This window comes from Festucalex cinctus, chromosome 7, assembly GCF_051991245.1.
Source record: "Festucalex cinctus isolate MCC-2025b chromosome 7, RoL_Fcin_1.0, whole genome shotgun sequence".
NCBI lineage: Eukaryota > Metazoa > Chordata > Actinopteri > Syngnathiformes > Syngnathidae > Festucalex > Festucalex cinctus.
Genome location: NC_135417.1, coordinates 19,815,701 through 19,836,220, shown reverse-complemented (window position 1 = coordinate 19,836,220; position 20,520 = coordinate 19,815,701). Strand labels below are relative to the sequence as shown.

The 20,520-nt window shown below is 39.4% G+C and overlaps 2 protein-coding genes across 5 annotated transcripts in view; both read right to left on the bottom strand.

Moving 5' to 3' along the window:
- spire1b (spire-type actin nucleation factor 1b) overlaps positions 1-8,111 on the bottom strand; it is a 43,111-nt gene extending 35,000 nt beyond the window's left edge. For 3 of the 4 annotated variants that reach the window (XM_077525907.1, XM_077525905.1, XM_077525908.1), the window contains exons 1-2: positions 7,479-8,110; positions 3,698-3,726 (exon numbers count right to left, since the gene is read on the bottom strand). In XM_077525907.1, coding sequence (XP_077382033.1) covers positions 3,698-3,726; positions 7,479-7,818 — 369 coding nt within the window. In that variant the 5' untranslated portion in view covers positions 7,819-8,110. Of the gene's footprint in view, positions 1-3,697; positions 3,727-7,478 lie in introns of all 4 variants that reach the window. The other variant, XM_077525909.1, reaches the window with a different exon arrangement.
- Positions 8,112-10,045: 1,934 nt separating this feature from the next.
- On the bottom strand, positions 10,046-19,650 carry LOC144022589 (V-type proton ATPase subunit C 1-A-like). The gene is made up of 13 exons (XM_077527511.1): positions 19,458-19,650; positions 19,022-19,171; positions 18,107-18,174; positions 17,187-17,272; positions 16,870-16,964; positions 15,581-15,672; positions 15,066-15,164; positions 14,922-14,990; positions 14,704-14,796; positions 11,718-11,811; positions 11,351-11,448; positions 11,102-11,228; positions 10,046-10,651 (listed from the first exon to the last, which is right to left on the bottom strand). The coding sequence occupies exons 2-13, from the start codon at positions 19,151-19,153 to the stop codon at positions 10,553-10,555; spliced, it is 1,152 nt and encodes a 383-aa protein (XP_077383637.1). The 5' UTR covers positions 19,154-19,171; positions 19,458-19,650; the 3' UTR covers positions 10,046-10,552.
- Between the last annotated feature and the right edge of the window lie 870 nt (positions 19,651-20,520).

The window sequence follows — 20,520 nt, the reverse complement described above, 5'->3', positions numbered from 1 at the left end:
TTGTTGATAGAAATCTAATTGGAATTCATGCAGTCAACAAAGTAAAATTTAACTAAATGATGTCAAATTAGATCATAGCAGCAGTGTAATTTTATGAAAAGACAGTGAAAGTACATTTTATGCTCAAGTTGTGATTTAAACAGCGGAACCTCCAAAGTCACATCCTCAAAGTCAAAGTCTTAAAAGTCACTTAAATTTGGCAGTCGAAATGTCATTGGGCATGACATTACATTGGATGTGCCCTCAGTTAACTCCACACGTGTTTATTTGCTGCTTTTACGCAGGTTTCGTCACACATGACATGTTAATGTTATTTGAACACTACTAAATGCCCATAAGTGTGAATGGTTATCAATAAGTTGTAAGATTGGTGCTGAGATACATTTTATTAACTTGCTTGTCTAATCTATTTCTTGAAAATTTTTCATCAGACAGAAAGAGGAGTCATTTCCCCAGGCGGAAATAAAGGAGATTCTTTTTTCTGACTGTCATATGATAGCATGTCAACTTTGTTTTTTCTTTGACTGATAACTCCCTTAACCGTAACTTGTTTTGTCTGTAAGATGGTCAGATAACGAAATGTCTGTAGTCTCCAAATTCTGAGTTGTTTCGGACTTTGTTCAGTAAAGATATAAGTACACATTTTTCTTTACACAGAAACCATTAAAGGAGATATGAAGGGCAGTTGTGATCATTGAAAGTTACATGAAACTCATCTTAATTCCAAAGCTGAGATTTCAAGTCAGAAAATAAGAGGCATGAGGTCATGAAGACATTCTCCGTACAAACAAAGTGGCAAGTGAACAAAAATACAGTACAAATTTGTGGAATTGCCTCCAAGACAAACTACAGAACACCATCTGACATTCACTATATCAAAGATTCACATTCTTTGAGGCCCACAATGTGTGCATTGTGCAAACAATGTGTTGTTTTTGGAGTTGTTCTGTATGTAACTGAAATATAAAATCATAACAACAAGAATTTAAATACTGCATCTGAAAGTCAGCTGCAAACCAGAATGCAAAACAGTGCCACCGTATCGCAGGCAATATGAGAGGCGGCATGAGAGACACTCATGTGAAACAGCAAAAAAACAAAAACCATCATGAAAACTTATCTATTGAGCAATGCAATTTTGGAATTTTTAAATAATCTAAGTGCTGACTTTGAGTCAGTCACAAGAAGGGGTCATGCCATTCCATATCACTTGTGACACAAACTCTTTTCAAAGTTTGCAGTTCCGTACCTCTGGATCATTTCAGCTCACAGGACAAATGGAGCTGGCCTCCACCAAGCATTTCTTTTTGGGTGTGATGGCCCAAGTTTTAGATGCAATGTTACACATATGACACGTACTGTACAAGTTAAACAAAACATGGCTTGGTTTTCCAAAAATTATTAAAGAAATTGGTTTATTTTCTGTTATACTGTCTTAATATGTTTGTTGTCCTTAAACACTAACACACCAATCCCATCCTATATGTTAACTGATGAAAACTGACAAAGCTACTACATGAAGCACAAAACCTCATTTTAAGAGTAGAGGCCATTAATTTTGCATCTGTTGCCAATAGCAATCTGCTCCCTGCTCGTCTTTATCAAGCACCATTGATCATACGATAACGCGGTTATCCACCAATAATCTGTAAGTCCAATCAAAACTCACAGCTCTGCTTACTTTGCCAAAAACCACAACAGACTTTAACCCAGTTCTTCTCAACTATTTTTTCTATTTGAGCGAACGAGCATCTCAGCGCAGCCAGTGTGAAGTCCAGCGAGCGACGCCTAAAGACCGAGCGAGCTGGATTTAGCCGGAGCAGCTAACAAGAGCGTCCAGCGGGAGTTGGTCGCAGCCATAGGCTGGAGTGGTTAACAAGAGCAGCTAGTGGGAGAAGCTAGTATTTAAAATAAAAAAATAGCTAGTAAAACCTTGCGAGAGCAAAGCATAAGGTGACAAGCGACGGGAGCACGAATCACGGGACTCAGCGACGACCACCTGTGGGTTCTTAAATTGAATAAATTATTAGTTCACTACTAGATGGCACTAAGCTCAGCTCTGCTTATACTTTGGCTTTCACATTGTAGTGCTGTTGAGATCGCTTTGGCCAGCATTGCTGGCATGTCATTGGGTGAGAAACTTGGTGTTAATTAGCCCCAAAAAACAGCTTTGTCGCAAGTCAAGTGACACATTTTCAGAAACAGGCAGATAATAAAAGATAAACTGGGTTCTTTAATTTCACACTTGATGGGTGGGTAGGCTAACCTGGCAATAGCCAGATGGATATGCTACGCAACATCCATTTGGTACCTCTCCACAGTAATTTTGTCGGGAAAGGCGAGACATTCTGTACAATAATTCGAGCTGATTGGACGATGCGTCATTCTACACATTTGTTTTAACCAATCACGGCCATGAGTGAAAATTTTGTCTTCGCTCTTGCCGAAGGGGGGAAAGCACGAACATCTTACCAGCTAGAAATGCACGAAGCGCCCCTGTTCAACATTCAACAAGGAAACGGTGAGTCATTCTGCGAGAACAGAATTAATTACAGCGTCCATTCGTCCATGTTAGGTTTGTTTGGTAGCTCCGGCGTCGGCGCTGGCTTCCTGGTTACGTCACAGTTGCATATCCCGCCCCCCAAACACAATGTCGCTCTGTGATTGGTCCGAACAAAGGCAGTTATAAACGGGAGCGGTACAAGATGTATTCTCCCGAGTTTGTGAAATCACTAATACCGCGAGAATTGATCTTGCGAGAGTAAGGTTATGGGTAGGCACTAGGGGTGGGGATCTTTGACTGTTTCACGATTTGATTCGATTACGATTTTTGGGTCTGCGATTCCATTCAGAATCGATTTTCGATTCAAAATGAGTTGATTGACAATGATTTCTTCTTCATTTTATAGATGAGCAAATAATTGTCATGATCTACCCCAGTCTAACTCATTAATGCTAATTAGTGCGCTACTCGTGACACTTTTATCCCTCAAAAGAACGGCTATTCATACAAAATGCTTCAGGAATGTATACAGTGAAGCATCTTAACATTACTCACCGGCATATGCTCTTCCTACGCTGCGAAACAACTTTTATTGGCATAACTTGATCGTGACTTTTTCCTTCCACTCTCTAATGTGGCTACAACTTAACTGTGAATCAGAATGCACGGAACCACACTGCCCCTAAGTGGCCAAATCAGGTTAACATGAAAAGTTTTCCCAGTACACAAACAAGGTCATGACAGTATAAAAAAAAAAAATACATAAAAAAAAAATCAAAAAAAAATCAACATTTAACATCGATTCTGAATTGTACTAAGAGAATCGCGATTCTTATGAGAATCGATTTTCTTGGCACACCCCTATATAATACCTTTTTTTGTATACAAACAATTTAAAGTAAATTTTCTATAATTTGTCCCCTTTAAGCTATAAGTGCAAACCCTTAAAAAAGTGCTCTGCTGCGCAAATGCATTCATTTTGCTTTGGGCTCTATATCTACGAAGGAGTAGTTTGAAACGCAAATCCATTTTTGTGTCATGTTTTAGCTTGCATTTTGATCATGTTTGAGCATTTTAAAGGGGTAACACCTGTCTGTAACTATTTTGCTTAAAATGACCAGAAAATAAAGAAAAATTGAGACAATAGCAAGTAATGCTCATTTGCAATAATAAAAACACAAGTGTATTACTCACCTCTATTTGCGTGCTTGGGTTGTGTTTGCCTGTAGGATGCAAACAAAAAAAAAGCGTTTCACAACTTGTTAAGCAGCAGTTAATGGAATATCTTACAAGGAACACTCAATATTACTTTAAAAAAAATATATACAGTATTTTTTTACTAATATATTGTGATTGTTTCTAACTGGTGAAAATGTTGCCCTTTGTGCAGCCTTGTGAAAAACAAAAAGTAATACAGGTAATCATTACCAGTGGAGACAAAAATACTGTGTGTACAGAATAAGTGTACTTTTGTTGTATTACTTTTATTTTTAGATGCTCTGTGTATATTTATAGTAAAGTGTAGAAAATAGTAGCTTTTTTGGCCATGTAATCACGTTTTAAAGCTACAGGACTCCTCTAATAATGACACAGCAATGGAAAAGTAATCAAAGAAATTGTCAGTTTAAAAAAAGTTGCTTCCTGAGCTAGTCATTGTTGCTTTTTCCAAATTTCTTTTGAAGAATTTAATTAAACTCAATTTACTTGAAGAAAAACATGTGATATGTATACCTTTAAAAGTCACAATAAAATTGATTTTATTTTTGCAACTCAATTGTACGTATATTTTGCTGTACTTTTTTTTTTTTTTTTTTTTTTTACCATTAAATTCGCCTCCAACTCTTTGAGAGGTTCGAGTGGGATGTGGTTTCGTGATGACACTAACTCTTGTTCTCAGAAGATGTAATGCATGAATGTGGTCTCTTGAAAATGAAGAGCAACCCGAATAATTTTCCTGGGAGCATTAGCAAAGCTGTTACACGTACAATTAGCTTGCTGATAGATGACAACAAATGATCTTTCTGTAACTGGCTTCATCAGCATCAGCACCACAGGAGCACTTACATCATCTTGTGATATTTAATAATTATGCTGTCTTTGGTTTGAACTGAATTTTATTGATTTGTTTTTTAACAAATATTCACAAAGTTTAGCTGAGGGCTTATGGAAGAAGAGCCAAAGATATCTAAATATATTTAAAATTATATTTTCTTTTCTCTCTTTTTTTTTTTTTTTAAGAGAGAGATGGTGTATTGGAGTGGAAGTCAATGTGCATTTTTTTTTAGGCCCATCATGTGATGAGCGTGTGTTTAGTAGTACTAATACAACCCTATCAAAAAGTATGGAATCAGCAGTCTGGGACGAGCACACACTCAGACATTTTATTGTGTAGATCAAACTCAGATAAAAACATGAAACAGTCATAAGGTCATTCCAAAGTGCAACATCTTGGCTTTCAGAAACACTAAAAGAAATGAAGAAAAAACATTGTGCTGGTCAGTAAATGTTACTTTCATAGAGCAAGTGCAGAGAAATAAATATGGGATCACTTCATTCTGAGGAAAAAAATTGGAATCATGACAAATAGACAAAGAAAAAACAATCAAAACACATCACTAGTACAGTATTTAGTTGCACCACCTCTGGCTTTTATGACAGCTTGCAGTCTCTGAGGCATGAACTGAGTGACAAAGTATTCTTCATCAATCTGGTGCAAACTTCTTTGATTGCAGTTGCCAGATCACCTTTGCGGGTCGGAGCCATGCTGTGGACCATTTTTTTCAATTTCCACCACAGGTTTTCAACTGGGTTGAGATCTGGGCTGCAGGCCATGACATTGACGGGATGCATCTTTCTCTGAGGAATGCTTTCACAGTTTTTGCTCTGTGGCATCTTGGAAAATGATTTCATCATGCCCAAACATTTTTTTCAATTGAAGGGATAAGAAAGCTGTCCAAAATGTCAATGTAAACTTGTGCATTTATTAAAGATTTAACCACAGCCATCTCCCCAGTGCCTTTGCCTGACATGCAGCCCCATATCATCAAGGACTGTGGGAATTTTGAAGTTTTCTTTAGGCAGTCCTCTTTGTAAATCTCACTGGAACGGCACCAAACAAAAGTTCCAGAGTCATCACCTTGTCCAATGCAGATTCGTGACTCATCACTGAAGATAACTTTCATCCAGTCATCCACAGTCCATGATTGCCTCGTCTAGTCTTGTTCTATTTTGTTTAAGCGTCAATTATGGCTTCCTTTTAGCTTTCCTGTATGTAAATCCCATTTCCTTTCAGCAATTTTGCAGAGTTCTGTCACATACATTGACTCCAGCTTCCTCCATTACTTCTTAATTTGTCTTGTTGTGCATTTTCTGTTTTCAAGACATATGGCTTTAGTTGTTTGTCTTGACGCTTAGATGTCTTCCTTTGTCTACCAGTACGCTTGAATTTAACAACCTTCCCATGCTGTTTGTACTTGGTCCAGATCTTTAATACAGCTGACTGTGAACAGCCCACATCTTTGGCAACCATACGTGTAGAGTTACCTTCTTCAAGATGTTTGATAATCCTGTCTTTGGTCTCAAGAGACATCTCCCTTGTTGGATCCATGATTCTTGTCAATCCACTTGGTCCAGCAGCCCTCCAAGGTGTGATAAATGCACTGTTTTTAACTGCTGACTAACAAGCAGATGTCATTTGAGGCAGGTGCCCAATTAAGGAAAGGAAATTGACTGGGTGTGTCCCTATTTTCTGCTCAAAATGGAGTGATTCCATATTTATTTCCCTGCACTTGCTCTATAAAAGTAACATTTACTGACCAGCAGAATGTTTTTTCTTCATTTATTTTAGTGTTTCTGAAAGCCAAGATGTTGCACTTTGGAATGACCTTACAAGTGTTTCATGCTTTTTATCTGAGTTTGATCTAAAGAATAAAATGTCTGAGTGCTCGTCCAAAACTGTTGATTCCATACTTTTTGCTAGGGGTAGTAATAGTGGTAGTGAGGCGACACGGCTCAGTGGTAGTGTGATTGTCTCCCAACCCAGAGGCTGTGGGTTTGATCCCCGGCACAAGTTGTGACCATGCCGAAGTGTCCTTGAGCAAGATATTGAAACCCCAGTTGCTCCTGATGCTGCGTCATCAGTAGGTGACTGAAGAGTCGATGTGAAGTGCTTTGAGCACGTAGTAGGTGGATAAGTGCTTATTTACCTAGTGTCTGCACTTTGTGACATTTTAGTTTGGTGGTGATATTCCATGAGATGTTTACCGAAGTAAAACGTGCCTTGGTTTAAAGGTGGGGAACCACTGTCCTAATCACACCAGTAAAACAAAACAAAAAATCTGTATGTAGTTCTAGAAAATCTTTTCTAAATTTCTTCTTGACACTAGAGCAGAAGTCACATTACAACTGCTTAAAGCTTTGTTTAAAACCAGCTAATTAATTGTAGACTGAGCAGCAGCGGGCTTCGCTGTGACTGCTCATTATCCGAATCTCACCCTGAGAGAGGTGTGCGACATGAGTACACCTTTCCCTGAGTCTGGAAAGTGGCCAGACATCCAGCCTAATCACATGCTTTCCCCACTTAAAGCCTATTGAGCATTGTGATCTGATGTGAAGCGGCAGAACTGGCTGAGAGAATGAGAAATCCTCATGATCCTTAACACGTGATATAGTGCAAAGGAAACTGTGGGGGGAAAAAAAGACAATAAAATGTGGAAATTCAATGAACACTTGGAATAGTCATAAAAAAAACAGGAGAGTGGGTGGGGGTTCTCCTTTGTTTGTGACAGGTCATGCTGCTGGACACTATGTTAATTGTGTGGCTGAATTAACGCTGGCAAATTAAATGCGTGCTTTTAACTCACAGCTGTGGATTCGGAGTAGCTATCAATTACGATTAGGACATTGCGAATTAACTATGCACAGTGCAAATAATGAGCCGAGCTGCACGCCCACTCAGTTAAGATAAAACGTTTACCTTCACATCTTTGTTTGTGCAATCTTACAGATCCGTCTTTTGCAATCCGCACATCTCCCGGTCCTGATATCCTTGCCGTGGCTGCAGTCATCTCGGCCCCGGCATCCGAGCATCTCCTTCTCCGCGGTTCCTTCATCAGCGTCACACAGCACTGGTAACACACGGCCCAAGCCTGCTCTTCGTTGATGGGCTGGCTGTAAAGCCCGAGGATCTCCTCCAAAGATAGATCATCCGACCGCGCGTCCTCCGTGGAAGTCATGGCGGCGTGGTGCTGATGCTCATCGAGCTGGCTCGCAGCATCCGTCAGTCCTCCGTGCAGCCCGCCTCCACGCTCCGCCATCCTTTCATTCTCTCAGCGCGGGATGGAAGAGGCCCGGTGACGAGAGCAGGCCAGGCCGATGGGCGAGAGCTAACCTGGAGGAGGCATTGATGCTCGCTCACTCACATCTTCGTGGATCGCCAACAGCAGTCTGGACGCGCTGAGTAGCTTTCTCTCGATTTGCGCGCTCAAGCCTCTGATGCAGTCACAAGACGATGAGCGGCTGAAGCCACCCACCCCACTTGGCTGGCTCAGTGTGTGCATTTAAATCACAGCCTGGAAAGATCAGTGCATGCCTCATCACGTGACCTCGCTCTCACACTCGTCCCCCTTGCTTTCTTGTTCGTAGCCATCAAAACAGTACAACATCCAAAGGGCGATCGTATATTGTTTCCCAACCTTTAATGAACCAAGGCACACGTTTTATTAAAAAAAAAAAAAAAAAAAATCCCACAAACAAAAATGCCACAAAAAGTATAAATCATACACTGAAATAATGATTATGAGCACATCTCAAAGCTATGATCCTAAATGGCAACAGGTGAATAATGCAGATTAGTGATACCATATCTAATGGAAGATAGATATAAGATATATTTAATCCATTTTCTATACCGCTTATCCCCACTAGAGTGACAGATGAGATGTAGCCTATTCCAGCTATTAACAAAAATAATAATAATTTGAAATGCACTTTACATTTTAGGAAAATGTCAAAGCTAATTGAAGGCAGCGGTCGCCAGCCAATCAGCCACATAAAAGCAACCATTCATATGCCTCAATTCAGTCTTCAATGAACCTCATATCATGTTTTGGGAATGTGGGTTATGCCTGAAGAAAACACACACGAGAAGGAAAATGAAAACTCCACACAGGAATTTTTAAACCTCAAACCTGAGGTGGACGTCACAGTGTTTAGCACTACTGTTCCATATAAAACTCAACTCTAATTTGACATTATAGCATGATGTAATACTGTTATTTTATTCTTTATTTATGTATTTATTTTTGCGTCTCTTTTCTGTCATTCATCTTCCACTTAATTCTGTCCAACTGCAATTTTGAATAACGATCCATCAAAATGCAAACAAGCCACTGTGGCAGGACATCAAACTCCACTATTGCAGTGAAAAAGTGTTCTGGCATAAAAGGGACACATCCTCCATTCTGCATGACATGGCAGCCAAACAAGGCAGGTTACTTTATTAAAAAAAAAAAAAAAAAAAAAAAACTCAGGCAGATTTGCTAACCATTTGTCCACCATTCAGTCCAAAAATACATTTTAGTAAATCCTTTTCGGGCTGACTGAAGTGAGCTTTGATTATTTTCCCAGAGAGCACCTGAATCTCTCACGACACACTTGTGCAGTAGTTCTTCACCAAGTTCACCTTGTGTAGGTTTTGTACTGAATTCCACCAGTTTCCTTTGCGCATTCACCGAACCCTTCTTTTTTTGAAAACTAAAACAAATACAGTACTTTTTTTTTTCATATTCAAGACATAAGCACAGGGTTTACTGGTGAATAAAATGAACAAGGAGATTAGCCTTTTCATTAAACATGGCTCTCTTCACCTTGAATTCAGAGGGTGTCGTGTTCTTATATTGCCCAACTCCATGCATCTTAACCTAGGTTCGATCGGACCACAGGGGTTTGGTGAGTCAGTCTCAAGGGTTGGGCGGAGGTCAAGACATACTCGACTCAACTAAGTTGTGATGATATGCCAGCTTGGCCATCATTGGCTGTAGGTGATCACGCTACATTGCTTGGCCTATATGGGCTGCAGGGATTCTGGCGCTTCATCAACCTGTGGTTGTTGTGATGGTACATCATGTGATTTCTTTATTGTATTGATTGTAATCTCTTCATACTATGTCGAGCAAAAAAGAAAGTGGCCGTACAAATATGTGCAATATGAATTCACATGTATAGTGGAACGTATGAAATGAAAAATGAGATTTAAACTTGTGACAAGATGATAGCATATAAGTAAAAACAATACTAAGTTCTCTGCCCTAACGGTGCTAAATCTGGAGTCCAGGCATACCAGCATGTGGCTTAGTATTTTGTGATATCAGGTGATATTTGTGTGTGTTTTTTGTGTGTTTTTTTTGCTCTCTTAATATGCCCAACCCTCTGACATGATCTTTCCCTGTCCACTATGTTGTCTTGTGAGACTCGTATGATTACGAGAGTTCTCTGGTTAAAATGAAATTCTCAAATGGAATAACAACAATAGAGAAGACAATGTCATGAAAGATAGATTTTATTTTTTTATTTTATTTTTTTTATTGTACCGTGTTTGTCAATTCACACAATCTGCAATGGGTGGTCATCAATACATTTCATCAGCAATGTTCAGATATACTCTTTTGATAATTTTATATACAAGACAACACTCGTGTTTTTGACACTCACAATCACGCAACCCAACTCAGTACATCAATACAGAAGCCGCAGTTATCAATACTCACGAGCACATGTGGAACAGAAATGTAACAATGTGGTTGCCCCCCATGACTTTTCACAAGGTGTGACTTCAAAACAAATGTAAACAAGTCTTTAAAAGTCCTTTCAAAAAGTGATAGAAGTTTGTCTAGGTGTATTTCACTCATATGGAATGAGCATGCAGCATTGACATTCAAGTGTGACAGTAAGGACTGACACCAAGAAGACGGGATCGAGTGAGAAGGTATTTTCCATGACACAAAAAAAAAAAATCTTAATCATCACCTTGAAGACAGAGTGGGGCAAGTCTTACACTTTGAAGTCCAGAAGGTTGCAGTCAATCTTGTAATAGACGTAAGGATAATATTCTTGCTGGCTCAGATTCAAACCTGGAATATCCACTGCTGACTGCAGGGGGAAAAAATTACAGTGATGTGCATGCAAACGCTGCATGTTTGTGCAAAACACAAACATAGTGCAACACAAGGATCAGACACATTTTAAAAATGTAGCAAAAAGAAAGCAAAAAATGTATAGAAAATACTATACATATTGCAGTGTCTGTGTGTAGATCTGTGCCTTTAAGAGGAACGGCATGTGATGTAAATCTGCTTTTGACAGCGTGGTTGTGATACTTTCAAACCCCTTTTCTTGTTGCAATAAAATTTTAAACATACAAAATTTCTCTGCGACAAGAAAAAGGGGTTGAAAGGATAAAGAAGGTTTGAGAGACTGGCAAGAAGCTTTGCAACATAGAATTGTGTCAGTATCTCAACTTTACACTTGCTTTTCTTGATATATGGTCATAGTGCTGAGTTGAGCAATAAAAACTACAAGGTGCAAATCCAGAGCACTTACATCTATGATTGCTGCTGCACTACTGTCCAGATGTTTGTAGAGATCATTGAGCACCTCCCTCAGCTTCTTTGTCATCTTCTTGTTTGGTTGAAGCAGCATGGCCTGGAAGTTCACTGGAAGCCCATATCTGAAGGGACAACAGTTAAATCACAACACGACACTACAACACTTCTCTGGAAAGAGTTTGATAAACGGAATATGATGAAAATGCTACCAAGACAGTGTAGTACAGTTTTGCTGACATAGTACCTTAGAACAGACTCCACAAAGACCCTCAGTGCTTTGATGTGAATCCAAGCGATGAAGGCTTCACTGAAGTTCACTTTCAGCCATCGAACTAGTGGTCCCTGCACCATACAAGTACAATTCAAGTACAAAAAGGCTGGATTTTATGTGGAGGAGTAACAAGTGACCAATGCCACAAAATATCCACCTTCCCTTCAATACCCACATTATGATGTAGTTACTTAAAGGTCCTTCTGATACACATTTTTACAATGTTTTTTCTGACATGGGCAAACATTTTTGCAACACAATAACTGCTATCATAAACTTTACCGGTACTGTCATTGCCAAGAAGCTAATGTCATAATCCTATCTTTTTCTCCGCACTTACAAATTGCTTCTTTTTATCTGTAGATAGCCGCGTCATCTCTTCTTTATCGGCCTTCATCTCCTCTTCATTGTACTGAAAGTCTCTCACCGAGAACCTATAGGCAGGATGTTCGGGTTGTGTGAATGTACTGTATTCAGATTTGTAATGAACTGAATGACAATCAATCAAGTACTGTACTTTAAAGGTCCCATAGGATCAAAATGCACTTTAGTAGGGTTTTCTATCAATAATACACATACTCAGCCTGTCTACAATCCCACCTGGTTTGAAGAAAAAAAGAAAAAAGAAAAAATCCATCCTCGACTTCTTTAGCTTACCGTATTTTCCGCACTCTAAGGCGCACCTAAAAGCCTTCAATTTTTTCAAAAGCTGACCATGCACCTTATAATCCAGTGTGCCTTATATATGGATCAATATTGAGCCGCAACAGGTCTCGCTGTCAAGACGCTATCGGTGACCCTGCACGATCGGTGACGCACATGCGCAGAAGATCCCGCCATTTTGGATCGCTAGCTAATACTAATACTTTACCTCCGAGAAAATAATAAAACAGCTGTTTATTCATTTTGGGAGTAAATGGAGTTGTCAGAAAGCTGGCTTGTAATCTATTAATAAAGTTTGACTGACCTATCTGACTGTTTTGTTGACATTCCCTTTAGCGCAGCAGCATCTAATGGATGCATAACGTAACCCCAGCCTCTATTGTAGCGCCATATATATGGAAAAAGTTTGAAAATATGTCATTCATTGAAGTTGTTCCTTATAATGCGGTGCGCCTTATATATGGAAAAGTTTTAAAATATGTCATTCGTTAAGGTGCGCCTTATATAAGGAAAAAGTTTGAGAATATGTCATACATTGAAGGTGCGCCTTATAATGAGGTGCGCCTTATAGTGTGGAAAATACGCTAATCCTCCTTTCTAAAATACAGTGGTACCTCAACTTATGATTGCTTTACCTTACGATGGTTCCAGTATATGATGATCAGAAACTTTTTATTTTCCATCAATTATACGAAAGAAATTGCAGAATATGAATGGACGAATTCCAAAATAAAAAAAAAAAAAAAAAAACGCGCTCAGATTCGCTCGGACGCAGCAGAATCAAAACATCCGGTTGTGGGCTAGCGGCCTGGTAGACAATGAATCATGTACCCACACGGTCCTTTTCGTAGCTGAGATTCATAGAGGTCAGACGTTCGCAGTTGTTTTAGCGAGTGTTTTTTGTTGAAATCTAACTTTTTGTGATTTATTCATCATGTGTCCCAAGAAAAACATTGCAAGTTATAGTGAAAAGAAGAAAAGAGTGCCGTTGCCGATAAAAGAAAAGCAAGAGATCATCGAAAAATATGAAAAAGGCAAGCGTGTGATAGACATAGGGAAAAAGTATGGCCGTAACCCCTCTACGATTGGAATTATATTAAAGCAGAAAGAAGTGCCCCTCCTTCCCTCAGCACTCAACCTTCGTAGTTATCGCCCAACCCAAAAAGGTAAATGAGCATAATTTTTTTATTTATTGTAGTTTTAGATCTTATTTATTATTTCCAATGTTTATTATATGCATTATGTTATTAATTTCCAGTTTTTTTACAACTGTTTCCTACTAATTACCATTTATTATTAGTATTTCGGTGTACATAGGGGGTCATTTTGGGGGGCTTGGAACGGATTAGCCATTTTACATGTAAATTGCTGTTCATTTTACGATTTTTTTCATTAAACGACGACGGGTCTGGAACGGATTAAATTCGTAAATTGAGGTACCACTGGATGTGCTTCAAACGGGCAGATTAAACTTCCGTAACTGATTGAGGTCATTCAGACACGGATGTGCACTCGACACTGCCCCCTCAGGTTAGTGGCATCGCCTCTGTTAAAGGTTTGTTACACCCACAGAAATACTATAAGCTGCTCCTTTTTTTGTTTCCCCTGCTCGCATACGCTCAATGATGAACTATTGGGAAACAGCGATCAGGATGAAATGAGCATCCCAGCCTTTTTCTACTTCCGCCGTATGAGTCTTTGAGAAGACAGCGGATTAATTTTATTTTTGAAGGACGTGTATCGACAGCATTTCTCGAAGTACTGTTTTGTTAATGAAAGCCTATTCAGAGCTGGATTTGCAACTCGTTTAAACATAAAGAATGGCTTGATCTTAACGGTGGGTGACTCGACTGCAAACGTGAAAGATGTAAGTTTAACATTTTATTTTGATTTAGCCTTCCTGTTCCTTCCTATCCTTTCCATTAGAGATATGCCATATCATAACTTCTACCATATTACCGGTGTATTTTTAGTGCCTACATTCATTGTGTGGGGGTTGTTTGGTTACAACAGGTCAGATATGATAAAGCAGACGGTGGTTGGATAATACTGAAGCGGTCGTGTATTGATTGGCTAAGATACAATCCATAGTGTTTATTTTGCCGTGACTGGCAACTCGCCACATAGTTGACGTGACATTATGATGCTAACTGGCCACTAAGTGGTCTTAACGAGATGACTTGCATTTTGTGACCGTGCAGTGGCCTAAACGTGTACATTTGTGTTATTCATAACCGCTTGTAAATGTCTACAAGCAGTCATGATAAATCGGAGGCATTCACGGCAAAATAACGCTCGCAGGAGAGTTGCCGGTTACGACAAAATGACCACTGCCTAAAAAAAAATAATAAAAAAAAAATCGCAAACTAATGATACAACATTCTCTGTAGTAACGTTATGCTACTTTTTCTTAAGCTAAAACTTTATGCCAGGAGTGTTTTTCTGTTGATTTAGGGACAGCAAAAATGTTAGATACAAAGTCAATTTTGACTAATGCAGATCACGGACTTGTCTTTTACACATTTGATTATAAGGAAAAGTGGCATAATATGAGACCTTTAAAAAAAAAAAAAAAATCACTTTTAATAAAATTATGCATTGACATTTACATTTCCCTTAACCTCACAACTGTTCAGTTATCTCAACTGAGTTGAGCACCTTACTTGTTCTCTCTGGCTTTGTGTTTGAAGTCATCGATGGCTTTACGAAACAGAGTCACGCTGAACAATCCACTGTCATTGTCCTCAAACAAAAGACTGGAAGAAAACTGTGTGTTAACAAGCTTTATTAGAAAACAATAGTAAATGTGTATCTTTGAATGATCAAATCATATACTACATCCAAAGGTGTATACATTGTAAAATCAAATGCTATTGCTTACTTTGAGGATCGAGGCACCACCATCTCAGCAAGTGTTTCATATGTTTTCTGCCAGTCAGCATAAGATGTTCTGAAAGGTAAACAAAGGAGGTCATCTTACACCATATTCTATAGGTCTTTTTCCTGACTGAACATCAATACTCACTTTGGAACAACAGCCAGCAAGGTGACAAGATACTCAGAGTCAAGAACAAAGTCTTCCTTCTTGACAATCTCAGCAAGGCTCCTCGTAAGCAGGCTCCCTCTAATGGCGGAGAATAGTAGCCCAGTAGGGAGGTCAGTGTTGACAAAGCATTTCAGAGTTGTGCTGACTTTTACGACCACACTGACTTGGCCACACAAAGTCATTGATTCTTGAAGCTTGGCCTATGGATAAGCTTTAGTCAAGCAGAAAATTACACCACATTGAAAGTATTGTGTCAAGGAGTGGGATATTTGATTGGAAATATACAGTGTAATCCATCAGATTTGTTTGGTTTTGCTGAATTTTCTTTTCAGCCAAGTATAATGATCCAAAGTATTTCCATTGTTACTGCAACTAGCCACTGTAGCACTGCTGCTACCAGCAGCATATACTGTCCTCTGCTGGTTAGCACAGTTGCAATTTAACTGTAAATATCCCCCACATTATTAATATCCTTTCTTAGAAAGCTCACTAACGCATTTTTCCTTTCAAGGTTCTGTAGGTTTCCTTTCAGGTTGTTATAAGCTGATGCTCGGTTCTTCAAGTCATTGTCAATCTGGGTGAGTTGCTGTAAAATAAGAATTACAGAAAAAAAAACAATTACACAGTCTATTTTAGAACACTTACCCCAGGTTTTCACTGGATGCGGTTGCGGTGCGGTTGCGGTGCAGTGCGTCTTGACTGCGTGCTCCGGACGGGTCAATTTTTTTGTCAATCCACACCGGCTCCGCACAGCTGCGGTCCGGCAGCTCCGTCGCCGCCCACTTCCCAACGTGTCTCGCGGGACCGCGCGCGCGCGATCATGTGGCATTTCACAACGACAAACATACAGAATGTCTGTGCTCAACAGAGAAGCAGAAAGAGAGGTGGACTTCTTTTGATTTAACTTTTTCTTCTTCTTCTGCTATGAGATTCCATGCAGCATCCTTTTTTTGGTTGTCCTTGTAAAGTATATTAATAACGAGAGTCGGGTCAGTGCGGGTCCACTCTTTATTTCTGTCTTCCCCGTCCGGCTGCGGCTCAGTACGGCAAGCGAGACGGGCACAACAAGCAATCGCGAACATCAAACTCACAATACATTACAGTCCTTATAAAAAGGATGTGCCGTGTCATATATTATTTTGTGGTTTTCCACCTCCAATATAAACCTCTCCTCGTCCATGTTCGCTGGTGTCTAAACCGTGAATGAGCACATGGCCCGGCGACGCCCACGTCACGTTTTGCTGAAAAACTTGCGAAATAGGAGCTGGCGAGTGTTTTATTCTGAAAGGTAACCGGAAATTTATTTTGAAACTGCCTCGGTCTTCCTGTCCCGCTCGATGTGTTTTGTGCTAGCTTGCCATTTGCCGGAGGCCTACCGCTGCGGCGTCCGGCAAAAATAGAAAATCGGTCTATCCTTGCGGAAGGCTTGCGGCACGCCGCAGGCCTTCCGCAGTCGACACGCAACGCACCCGCAAGCGGTGTAAACTGCACCATTCGAATGAATGGAATCTAATTGCTTGCGTCGCCGGACCGCACCGCAACCGCACCGCAACCGCAACCGGTGAAAACCCGGGGTTAACCTCAAAACACTACACTGTACACTGTTATTCCATCATGAACTTACCATGGTAACTGAAAATGTAAAAAATATTTTGTATGATTTCATTATTTCAACTTACTAAGGTAACAAGTACCACACAATAATAGGCTCTGAAATTAATTTAGCGTATTTTGTATACTTGTATTGCTAACCCCATGTCATATTTCCCTTTATGCCTCTTACCTTGGAGATGATTTCAGAGATATTTTTAAGTGATTGCTTGATAGGGTACTTGGCCATGTCCCATTGAAACCGTGTGATGTAGGTGACAAGGTCAACTGTGAACAAAATGTTTCAACAGAAAGAAAAGGACTTGTCAGGTAGCAATTGATATAAATGAGGTACAATGTGCAGCCTTAATATGAGCGATGCTAAACCCCCCCCACCCACCCCACCCCCGTTGTCAGTGGTTATGCACACTGTTAGTATGATGCAGAATAATCAGGCATGTGACAATCACATTCATTATTGCTACTAGAACTGACTAACAATTGCTGTACCTCCATTGGCCAGCAAGTTCTCTTGCACTTTGTCTCGACTATCTTCCAACACATCTGCCATGTACTGGGCCACCTTCTTCACTACACTGTGAATGAACAGTTGAGACAGAGTCATCAAAGATGTTGTGCCAATACAAACAGCATGCACAAAGCCAGTGTAAACTCCATATTCAGCATTAAATCATGCTGAAAACCTGACCACTAAATCGTCTTCAAAATATTACACAAACATACACGTGCACATAAAAAGGTTTCACGTAATCCTGTGAGATTGTTTATAACACAGCAGCAACTCAGAGTTCAAGACTTTTCACCACACCGTTCGGGAAGCCAAGAGAAGAAGAGAAAAAGCAATCTAATGAAATCATTGCCACATTTAGGTTTACTGTTCATTTCCACATCAATATTGTTCTTGTTGTGACACGTCAATAGCAGTAAACGTAAAGTATTCATTTTCCATACACAAATGGGGAACTTCAATAAGGAACTGGATAAAAGTCAGTCTAAATTCAAACCAAGATGTTAGCTTGGCCTTACACATTCTTGACAATATCCACAGATCAGTCAACACTGCGTGGTAGATTCTGATATTAAAATTTCCAAAGCACCACAGAGGACGTTCAAGCACACTTGTGGAACATAAGTCACTGGCTATAAATATGACGAATGAAAGAGCTGCTGATGTGCCACCCCACGGCAAATTGCCAGGTATGGACAGCAGGTCTTGCTAGCCTCAACACCATGTGAAATTCCTCATCATTGCAAGAGACGAGAAGGGATTAAATCTGTACTATCTGGGAGCTGGAAATGTTTGCATACAATAAGAGATATCTCATGGAAAATGTGCATTAACAATAATGCATTATGCATGCATTGCATATAGATATAGATTCTAAACCAAAACTGCTATTTTAACTTACCTTTCGACAAACGAATCCAATGTGGCCAATTCATCAGACAGCCCAACTAAGACATCAAGCGTACCCACCTAATTATGGACACACAAGCAAAGAACAAAACATGTATAATTAATTGTAATGAGATTTGGTTCATTTTGAGGTGAAGGTTAATAAGCAGGCTGTGTTTAAACAGTGGCTTCAGGGATTCAGTCAGCCTCCAGTCACAACTAGGTGGCTCTGTGTACTTAGGATGGCGCCTCGTTGTCCAGGGCCACTCATGCATTACTAAAAGTTCCAGGAGGACATTTCAGCGCCGTCTGGCATCAAGTTCAATGGGGTTACTTCACCTTAAGCACAGACAGAACCAAACCAGACGAGCTGAGCTGCTCTGGATGAAAACTTCACCAAATCAACACTTCAACATGCAAACAAAAGATCTGTTTAAAGGCTGCTTCCCCTACACAGAGGTGGCTTACTCTTGACAGTGGATTCAATAGGTGAGTGCATTCAGTTATTTTTACTCTGAAATGGGGAAAAAAAAAATGAAAATATTTTATTTAAAATATTTTGGAAAGAAGGAAATGAGGCGAGGAATAAGCGGTCAAGAAAATGGATGGATGGATGGATGGATGGATGGATGGATGGATGGATGGATGGATATGAGGCATTGTGATCATATTCAACAATATGGTCCATTCATTAACTGGACACTTTTAACTTGTAATTGCTCAGTTTGAATTCATTTCTCTCAGTTTCATCAATTTTTGTGCTTTGGTATATTCCATGTGATACAGCTCCTCACATGGCATGGCACTCATTACACATGAACCTACTGTCCATACATCCATTATCATTTCAAATCAATCAATTAAGAGATGTCAAGCAAGTTACAACTGAAAAACAAAGGTCAAGTGAAGCAGATAGGTCCATACTAACCTTCAGGTCGGGGATACTGAACTTGTGGTTGCTAGAAAGGTTGTTGTTGCGTGTGGTGGCCGTCATCATTTTGTCCCATGTTTGCTGGCAGGTCTTCTCTCCCGGAGCAGATATTAACCAAAACTCAGTCATTATGATGCCAGCCTATTTCTGAGATAAAAGATGTATTTAGGCTTGTGTGTTTGGAGAAAACAAAACAGACTGTCTTACAGCATTCTTGGTCTTTTCCAAGTACCTCGACCGCTCGGACCGCAACAAAGTTTGTACATGTAGTTAACGCAAAACCCGCGAGACGAATATAAAAGATGGTTAAAGAGCGCAAATTTAAAAACGATTAACCACCACTCGACATTATAGTTTTCTCGGGGGAAATGGTGGAAGAGCAGAGATCTTGGTTAGTACAGGTTGGCAGAGGTATTGTAAATGCTTTACTCACCCGTATATTTAAATGTTGTCGTTTCGAGACAAATATAACCCTTTGTGTTGTATTATAAAATGTTAACTCCCATTGTTGCTTGATATTGAACCATCGTTCGTGAGGTTTCTTGATCGCAGCATCAGTCAGCTGACCAGCCACGGGAAGCGGAAGTTCTCACCAACACTCGGACAACACTCAGTAGCGCCAATAGCTGGTTGGTTAGTGTTACTACAGTAAAAGTCAAATGACAGCAGTACAACATCGATATGTTGTTGTGATGGCTTATAATTTGTTTCAAAGTAATGTAAACCCAACACTTCCTTCGCTCTTGATGGATGGTCACAAGATCACTCATAAAACTTCCTAATTTAATATCGACAGTTCGACAAACATTTGTTAAAGAAATATATCCGCGTTCTTTTCAAAGAGAATCAATCCTACATATTTTAAAGAAAAGAAAAGAAAAGAAAAGAAAAGAAAAGAAAAGAAAAGAAAAGAAAAGAAAAGAAAAGAAAAGAAAAGAAAAGAAAAGAAAAGAAAAGAAAAGAAAAGAAAAGAAAAGAAAAGAAATGAAATGAAAAGAAAAGAAAAGAATTTGGGAGTTTCAGATCCAAATCTATTGCCCCAAAAGCAAAGGGAATTCACTCTAAATTTATTAATGGAGGATAGCCCTCTTCTGAATTTTTAAGTATAAGCATTTTAATTTAGACCACAACAAATGTTTATTTTCTGATGAAGACATGTCTTCAATCTTTCAAATGCATTTGAAATAACTGAACACTTATTTTATGACTATATTAATTTTCTGGGAAGATTTGTATGACTGGTTCTTCCCTAAACTGCCCAGACTCTCTTTGAAAGAAAATGTTTGATAGGCTATGGTATTTTCGTAAAAGAGTCATCCCATGACACGCTCATCATTCTTGGTCATTTTTTCTTTTTTTTGTAAATAAAAATACTGTAGCTACTTCAAATCCAAACATAATTTATATGTTTTCCGTTAAAAAGGTAAAAAATACTTTCCATTCTTGAAATGTATGAAGAAGAAAAAAATGCAATGGAATTGTATAAATTAGTGGAG